The sequence below is a fragment of the Suricata suricatta genome, chromosome 16 (assembly GCF_006229205.1).
Source record: "Suricata suricatta isolate VVHF042 chromosome 16, meerkat_22Aug2017_6uvM2_HiC, whole genome shotgun sequence".
NCBI lineage: Eukaryota > Metazoa > Chordata > Mammalia > Carnivora > Herpestidae > Suricata > Suricata suricatta.
The window spans coordinates 18,670,482-18,679,954 of record NC_043715.1 but is presented as its reverse complement, the minus strand read 5'-3'; the positions used below and the strand labels follow the sequence as shown (position 1 = coordinate 18,679,954).

At 50.7% G+C, this 9,473-nt stretch overlaps 1 protein-coding gene across 1 annotated transcript in view; it reads left to right on the top strand.

Annotated features, from left to right (window-relative positions):
* The window catches only part of CDH5 (cadherin 5), a 38,177-nt gene that overhangs the window by 9,418 nt on the left and 19,286 nt on the right, over positions 1 to 9,473 (top strand). Inside the window, exon 2 of the mRNA XM_029926162.1 lies at positions 4,838 to 5,039. Coding sequence (XP_029782022.1) covers positions 4,857 to 5,039 — 183 coding nt within the window. The 5' untranslated portion in view covers positions 4,838 to 4,856. The remainder of the gene's footprint in view (positions 1 to 4,837; positions 5,040 to 9,473) is intronic.

Sequence of the window (9,473 nt, the reverse complement as noted above, 5' to 3'; positions counted from 1 at the left end):
GGTCAGAGACAACAAAGACAATGGACAGTCTAAAAGTGTATGACCAGCTGAGGGGAGAGGTAAGGATGAGATACAGTAGAATATATCTGCATTCAATCTTAGCCAAAAGGCCGAGAAGCAATAGGAAAATATATCTGAATTGCAAGAAGGTAAAAAAAGGGAGAAAGGAGAAAGTAAAATAAGGAGTAAAAATTTTTAAAAATTTAAGTAAAAAAGGTAATAATAAAAATTAAAAAATAAGTATTAAAAAAAGAAAAAAGAAAAAGGAAAAAGAAAAAGCAGCAGCTCCCCCTCATGGATAGGCGTGGTTTGGTATGGTAGGTCTCAGAGGCTGCTCTCAGAGGCTCCGCCTTGGTGTCTGCAGAGAGTAAAATGGCGGCACGCCAAGCTCCACTGTAGGCCACTCTAATGAGTCTGATCTCCTTGTGCCGCAGTTGAGCCAAGTTGTATTTTCCAGGCCCACCTCGGTTCAAAGTTCTAGTCCATGCACTTTTATGCTGCCACAGATGAGATGTACTTGCTTTGGTGGCTGGCTTCTTAGGGGGAGGGATCAGTTTGTCTTGGCTCAGGCAGGGATTTCGGCTGCCCCTGCCTGAGGTGAGGTGTGCTGCCTGAGGGGAGGTGCGCAGCAGGAGGTGAAGTGCACGCGGTCACAGACACATCTGCAGATTCCCAGCCCCCAGCCGGGATCGTGATCACGTTGGGGGAGGGATGAGTTTCTCTTGGCGCCAGCTGGGATTCGTGCTGCTGCTGCCCGAGGGGCCGGACGCTGCCGGAAATGAGCTACAAGCTCCTGCAACCTGAGTATGCGCCCAGGCCTCCACTGCTGATAGCGTTGGGGTGGTGGCTATTTATTCCCTGTTGGCACCCAGGATTTGGGATTCGCGCGGCCAGTCCTGGAGGTGAGATGCGCCGTGGACATGAGGTGCGTGCTCCCACTCCCAAAACCGAGGTCAAAGTGAGCGCCCCTGGCGCCGCTGCCACCATGGCCGCTGACCCCCCGCCGAGATGACACAGGGCTGGAAGCTGTTCTTTCCCTTGCGCCACCTGGGTTCAGGATTTGGGCTACCCAGCAGTTATACATGGAGTGAGAGTTTCTCTCTCCAAGGGGGGTTAAACATTCTTTATCTCTTACCCAGAGACAGTACTATGAGCGTGTTCAGTTTCTCTGTCTCTTCCCTTTGTCTCTCAGGCTCCGCGCGCTTGCCCCACGTTGGGCTGGGGCTCCCACCTCCCCTGCCCGTCTCGGGCTGGCCCGTTTTCCAATCTCCCCAGTTCGCACTCACTCACTCAGGTATCTTTGAGGTTGTCTTCTTTCTGGAGTCTGTATTTTCTCCTTCCGCTCTTGCAGATGAGAGTAATGTCCTTCTCAGTTCGCTAGATGGGGCAGACGGAGTTTAGAGAGTTCCCTTCCTCTCCGCCATCTTGGTTCCTCCCAATGTTAGCTACGGTTTTTTGCAAATACTTTTAAATTCAGGCCTGAAAACAACCCTGAGAGGTAGATGCTAGTGCTCCCGTCGTGCAGATGGTGAAAGCAAGCCTCGGAGACGTGAAGTGCCTCGTGCACAGTCATGCAGCTGCAGAGCAGCGCAACCAATGTGCCACAGAGCCTACACCCATCACTGTCACCCGATCTGGGTGACAGTGACCGCCACCCCCAGGCCTCCCCTCTCCCAGCCTGTCTCCCCACTGCAGTGGAGGCCTCTGCACATCAGACCATGCCCCTCTCCAGCCTCCCGTAGGGAAAGCTCTCTCCCCAGGCTGTCCTGCGAGGCTTCACACAACCCCAGGGTAGCCATTCCAAAGGCTGAGCCAGCAAACTGCCCAAACGTGGCGACTCAAAACAACACAAATTTATTTCCTTTTCATCTTGTAGTTGTGGAGGTCTGAGGTCTGAGGTCTGACATGGGTTTCAGTAGCTAAGATCAGGGCTGCATTCCTCTGGAAATCTAGGGGAGAGTCTGCTTCCTCACTTTTCTAGCTTCAAGAAGCCACCCATATTCCTTGGCCTGTGGCCCCACATCACAAGCATTTCTGTCTCCACTGTCACATCTCCTTTTTCCTGATTCTGACCTGCTGGCCTTCATCTTTCAAAGACAGTGTGATTATATCACACATAATACGGTCCACATAATCCAGGACCATCTCCCTACCGCAAGGTCCTTTAACTTAATCCTATTTGCTAAAAGTCCTTTTGCCATAAAAGGGTGGGGAGGCATCAGTCAGCCTACCACACTGACCTGGTCACCTCTTCCTGTCCCCCACCTCCTATTGCTCATTTCTACCTGACCTGAGGACACACCAATCATTTTTCCACCCCAGGGCCTTTTCACATGCTGGTCCTTCTGCCTGGAATGCCCTTCTTTCCCCTGGTGTTCTCAGAACTAACACTCAGATGCTGATTGAAGTGTTATCTCTCTGAGAAGCCTCCCTGACCTCATAGTCTCAGTCAGCCACCCCCTCTCTCTGTTGTACCCCTCCCCCATGTATCACTAGCTTGTATTTTCCCAAGTCACCTATTTTTCTGGTGTTCCCAGTACAGCGTGCACTCCCTGAGGACAGGCCCCATGTGCCTGGTAGCTCACCACATGGGCTCTCACCCCATCCTGCCCAAAAGCCTGAGGACTCTCTCCCCCTATTTCTTAATTTCACTTCTCTTTGAATTACTTTTTCATTTTTGAGTCATTTGGGAGGAAAGAACCAAGATCCACAGTTCCTTTATAGGCAAAAAAGGAAATGACCCATGAAGCCTGAGCCCAGTGAAGCTGGAGCAGGGGCATGCCGGCCACCTCCCCTGAGTCAGGACCAGCTTCCTGGCCAGGATGCCCAACCTCCCCAAGCCTTTGTTAACTGCCTTCCTATCGCCTGGAATGGCCACCCTCTCCATGTCCTACCTCAAAGGACACCAAGCCTCCTCCAGTTCCACCGCCTCACAACTGAGGAAACTGAGACCCAGAGCCTCTTCCCAGGCACATGGCACGTGCACTGTAGGGACTGCTCCAGAGCCCTGTGCTCCCCAACCCTGGGAGCCCACTTCCTCCTGGGCCAGCAGCAGGGCCGACAGGGTGGGGATCTTAAATGCTAAAATCAGCAACCCAGAGGCCAGGCTAGCCCAGAACAGATACTCTGGCGCCAGCATCTCAGAGGAAATGTTACTGGAGTTTAGAGACCTCCTGTAACATGCAGAATCCAGGCTCCCCCACGGGCCAAGGTGGGGATGACCAGGGCAGTAGCCTCCCATGCAGCATCTAGGGGTTCTTGTCTCTCTCTAGGCAGGAGCCCTGGTTCCCATTCCCACCCACCTGCCCTTTGCCCCTAAACTATCCCAGGAGACACAGATCAGTGACACAGGGACCCAGCATGAGTAGACTGATGGGGTCAGGGTTGAAAGGGCATAGGGAAAGCCAAGGTGAAAGCTTCCACCCACCAGGAAACAGTGGGGAAAATCCTTCTTTCTGGAATTCAGATTGAAGCCAGGCCCTCATTTCTGGATGACTCAAGATCCCGGTCCAGGCTGATCCTGTTCCAAGAGCTCCCTTTCAGGGCGAGCAAGCACACTAAGGCCGGTGCGTGATGCCTGCTTTCATGTTCTTCTGTCTCCATTTTGACTGAAATTCTTTTTCTCATTATTATTTTTTAACATTTATTTATTTTTGAGAGAGAGGGAAATAGAGTGTTTGCAGGAGAGAGGCAGAGAGAGAAAGGGAGATACAGAATCCCAAGCAGGCTCCAGGCTCCAAGCTCTGAGCTGTCAGTGCAGAGCCTGATGTGGGGCTCAAACCCACAAGCCACAAGATCATGACCTGAGCCAAAATCAGATGCTTAACCGACTGAGCCACCCAGGCGCCCCCATCTTGAAATCCTTAATGCTCTTTGAATAGGGGGCCCTACGTTTCCATTTTGCACTGGGTCCCACCAATTATGAAGCCTGTCCTGTGAGACCAACCTCTCAATCCTCCACCCTCCCCCACTCCTGCTTTTGTGATAGTTCCTCAGCTGATCACCAACTGTGAGCTCTGGGCCTGGTGAGGGCCTGACCCTCTGGATTAAGACATTTGGATTTCCCGAGCGCTTTCTGAAGACAGCATCAAAGTGACTTGCCACAGGGGCTCTCGGGCTGGCCAGGGGGCATGTTTGTTCAGAGGCGTCTTTAAGTCCCACCCCACAGCAGCTGTGAGGACAAGAGAGGCCAGTGGGGAAAAGCTTGAACTCTGGGGCCAGGCAGACCTGGTTCAAGTCTGGCTCTGCCGGTCCCTGCCTGGGTGATCTCAGAAATGTTAACTAAACCCTTTTGTTCCTCAGCTTATTGGTAAAATGAGCAATATAACTATATTACCTGGAGGGTTATTAGGAAAATTAAAGGAGAGAACACATGTAAAGTGCTTGGAACGGTGTCATGCGTGTCATAAGTACTTGATAAGCCATAGCTGTTGAGGTCAGACACTAAGCCTCCATTCCCAGACCCCCCCCCCCAGCTTGCTCCAATGTGAACTTAACCTCCTGTGTGTGACATGGGGTAACTGGGGTCCCCCCTGTGCAGGGCTTTGGGAGCTACCATCAGCATCAGCATCAGCATCACCCTCTCCACTAGAAAACCTTCCCTGCAGGGAGCCCTCCGCGGGGTTTCCACGCCAGCATACACGACACTTCAGGAGGAGTTTCTGGGTCTGTCTTCCGCTTCCAGACCGAGGCAATCCGGGGGCAGCAACAGTGTCTGGTTCTGCTGGTATCAGCAGAAAGGCAAGGATGACAGCAGAAGCTCAGTCGTCCCTGGGAGCTGCTCACACCCCAGGGTGGTGACCACCATGCCCTGATGGTGTCCCCTCTCTGTGCCTAGATCGGTGCCTCTCAGGAAGATGCAGGTGCTCATGGTGCTGCTGGCCTCGGCAGGCTTGTGCCTGGGCCTGCTGGCAGCACCCTCGGAAGACACGAACCCTGCCCAACTGGCCACCCACCGGCGCCAGAAGAGGGACTGGATTTGGAACCAGATGCACATCGATGAAGAGAAAAACTCCTCGCTGCCCCATTATGTGGGCAAGGTAAGGCTCAGGCCCCAGAGCGGAAGCGGCGTCAGCAGTGACAGTGACGGTAAAGTTGGTGGCAAATATTGTGGCAGGTGGAGGGGCGGGGACGATGGCTGTGAGGGGAATGGTAGCAGAGCTGGTTGAGGCGGTGGAGGTGGTAGCAGTGGTCATGGTCACAACGGTGAAGGGAAAGCCAGTGGTGGTGACAGTAAAGGGAAAGGTGAGGGGGCCGTGGCAGTGATGGCAGTAGTGGTCATGACGATTAGGGTAATAACGACAGGAAAGGTAAAGAGGAAGGTGCTGGTGGTGGTGAATGCTCTGGTTCATTTTCTCCTGGACCTCGGTCTGTGGACTAAATATCACCAGGGGAAAGGCCAGCCTGCACACAGGGGGCCGACCTGGCCTGCGGGTTCGGGACTTAGGGCAGAACCAGCCAAGACTGCCATTAAATTCTCCCATCCGAGAAGTCCAGAAGCCCGGAGAAGCCTCCATGCTGGGGACAGAATTCATCGTCCAGGCCACAGCTTGCCAACCCTGGTCCAGGCCTATAACCTGAAAAACCCCTTCCTCTCCGACTATCCCTCCCTGGCTCCCTGTCACCCCACACAACTCCTCAGCTTCTAGGACACTCATAACATGGTACCTGGCCCAACCCTGCCCTCCAAGGCAGCACCAAAGGCTCTAACCCTCACTTCCTCCCCCTTTAAAACCTGTTCATCTCCAGCCACTGTCCTCGGGCTTAGAGCTAATCTGAGTGACCAGGAAGCTATCCTTACTGTGTGAAAATATTACTGACGTCAAATCCATCCATTCTAATCCAAACCAATGGCTCTAGTGGTAGAATTCCACACTTGACGGTAGATAGTTGGCCCAGGCATTTTGAGAGTTTTCGTGTGAAGAAAAATTTCTTACAGGTATATAAAATCCCACCATGTCAACATGATTCACTAAAGAAAAAAACAGATCAATGTGCTAGTAAGAGGAAGTGTGGTGTCAAGCATGGAAAAAACAATAGTGGGCAAAAACAGATATGGTCCCCACCTTTGTGGAGCTCACGGTCTAAAATCAGAACTGGCAGACCCATCAACTGCCTGGTTTTGTAAAGTCTCACTGGAACAGAGGCAAGGCCATGCCCAATAAATGGTCATGGCTTCTCTGATGGCAGAGGTGAAGAGTTGTGACAAATGCCACATGACCCACAGAGCTGAAATATTTACTTCCTGGCCCTTTACAGAAATAGTTTGCCTGTGCTAGTCCATGGGGGCAGCATAGGCCAGACAAAGAACTCCACAAAAAGCAAAGGTGGGGGATCCTTCTGGTCACAGAGAAACAGGCTGGAAATACCCTTTGATGGGTGAGGATACAGCCAGGCCATGGCACCACAAAACCCACAGCAGCTGGGGGCAAGGCCAGCTGGGGAATCTCCACTCACAGCCTCCCCACCACCAGCCAACTGTGCCCACAGGCTCCTCTGGCTCCCTAGAATGGCTGTGAACTCTAAATGCCTCAGTATGGCCACTCAGAGAGACAGATGTTTGACCAGGGTCACACAGTGAGACCTAGGAGACCGAGGAGAACCTAGCCCTAGGAAACCGTAGGGGTCCTGACTCCCAGAACAAATGTGAACTCAATGTCATAGAGGAAAATGTCATCGATCCACCTACATCTTTCCCAATGGGATAACTGTGCCATGAATCAGCCACTGATGAGAATGGCTGGCTCCGAGAAAAATCTGCAGGGTGAGTCAGGAAGAGTCAGCAGAAAGCGGAGGCCACCTACATCACATGCAGTTCGGACGCGGAAACCTTCAGAAAGCTCCCCCAAGGGTCTTCGAGCAGCAGGAAGAGCGTCAGGCCTGCCATCGTCTGCCAACAGCGTTTACTTTGCACCTGGCATGGGGCCAGGGGACAGAGGAGCCACATGCAGTCCCCACCCTAGGAAGGAACAAGGTGCCTGGGAGAGCCAAGGACAGGGTTTCAAGGATCACCTCCTGGCTCCCAAAGACGTAATCTGAGGGAAGGAAATCTCTGTTTATCAAGGCCACAGTCCGGAGCCTTTGTTTACAGACTGACTGGACAATGGGAGTGAGCCTTGCAGCCTTGTGAATCTACAAATATGGGTCAGCATGGCTTTGGGTATTAAAATGTTGTGTCCAAATATAGTGATAATTTTTTAAAAAAGAGACTGCTCCCAGAAACCCATATCCAGTCTGATCATGAGAAAAATATCAAACAAATTGCAGTAGAGAAGCATCCTACAAAATACCTGACCGGTATTCCTCAAAATGGCCAAGGTCATCAAAAACACTGAAATTGAGAAACTGTCACAGACAAGAGGAGCCCAAAGAAACATGATGACAAGATGTAACGTGGTGTCCTGGCCAGGCTCCTAGAACAGAAGAAGGAAATGAAGCAAACACTGAGGACATCGGTATGAACTACGGCCCCCAGTGACTACTAATGTGTCAGAGTTGGCCCACTACTTACAATAAAGGCACCATACTAACATAATATTAACATAAGATGTTGGTAATAGTGGAAACTGGAAGCAGGATATCTGAGAACTTTCTGTACTATCTTCTCAATTTTTCTATAAATCTAAAACTGTTCTAAAAAATAATAGCTGGAGGGAAGGAGCTTATACTCAAATGGAATCTTATGCAGAATTCCAATAAAACAGATCAAAGCTCTACTGGTCCCCATCGCTACCCCTGCCCATGTGGGTCCTAACGCACCCACCCAGAACCAAGTTTGGAACTGCCATCTAACCCTGAGCAACTCACACAGAGTCCCAGACTGTCCCTTCTCCTTAAACCCCTACTGTTCCCCCACACCGCAGGCTGCAGAGCTCGGGCATTTGCCTCTTGCCTCCTGACCTGCTGTTCGTCATACGTCCTGGCCCCTGGCCCTGGGAAGTCCTCGTGAATCCAGCTGGCCCCTGCACACCACAGCCCTGCTCCACCCAAGGCAGAGGGTCCTCACTCCTTGTCTCCACTTCCTCACCTTGTGGCCTCTTCTCCACGCTCTGTCCTCTGGCTTCTCACCCCACCACCCCCGGCCCTGATGCTGCTCCCAGGAGGGCTCCAATGTCTGTACTACTGCTTAGCCCTAGGGACGTTCTCCAGACTCATGGGATGTTTTCAATGTTTTATTATTTTTAATATAATTTATTGTCAAATTGGTTTCCATATAACACCTACTGCTCATCCCAAAAAGTGCCCTCCTCGATGCCCATCGCTCACTTTCCCCTCTCCCCCAACCCCATCAACCCTCAGTGAAACAATCAACAAAACTAAAAGGCAACCAATGGAATGAGAAAAGATACTTGCAAATGACATATTGGATAAAGGGCTAGTGCCCAAAATCTATTTATGTATTTTTAAGAGAGAGAGATAGAGAGTGAGCATGGGAGGAGCAGAGAGAGAGGGAGACAGAGAATCCCAAGCAGGCTCCTCACTGTCAGAACAGAGCCCAATATGCGGTGCCTGGTGGCTCAGTTGGTTAAGTGGCTGACTTCAGCGCAGGTCACCATCTCACAGTTCGTGGGTTTGAGCCCCATGTCGGACTCTGTGCTGACAGCTCAGAGGCTGAAGCCTGCTTCTGATTCTGTGTCTCCTTCTCTCTCTGACCCTCCCCTGCTCATAGTCTGTCTGTGTGTCTCTCTCTCAAAAACAAATAAATGCTTTAAAAAAAATTTTTTTTAAAGCAGAGCCCAATACAGGGCTCAAATCCATGAACTGTGAGATCATGAGTTGAAATCAAGAGTCAGACACTGAACTGACTAAGCCACCTAGGCATCCCAAGACTCACAGAATTTGACCACACCCTGCTTGCTGCTCCCTCTCCTGTCTCGAGACCCACTCTCTCTTGGTTCTCCTCATCAGATACCTTCACTCAAGGCTCTTATTCCTGGACCCTTAAATATTGCCCATCCTAAGAGTCTCAGCCCCTGGGGCTTCGACCCAGGCCCTGAGAGCAAGAATGGGGTCTGGGTTACCTCTGGGCTTCCAGCGCACTGCTTGACACCTTACAGGCGTCTAATTTCTATATTTTTAATTGAATTGAACTACCTTTTTTGAACATCCTAACCATCTGTGAGTACCACTGCATGAAATATGATTCTCTGATGTTCCTAAAAGTCTCTACTTCTAAGATTCTATAAATGAAATGTTCAGCACTTCTACCTAACAGCTTTTAACACAGGGATCTCACAATAGTCTGCACAAGTTGTTTTATGCACATTAGTTTCCAAATCTTTTTCTAAATCTTGTTCCTTAGGGCATTAATAGTATGTGTTACAAAGAAAAAGGGGACTGTGGTCTAAAAAGAATGGGAAATCCTAAGCTAAAGCTCATTAGAGTGTTTTTCTACAGGACTATATATTGTAAATCTCCAAGAAGAGAACATTTTATGTGTCATTCCAAAACTAAATTGACCAGGATCATTGGTA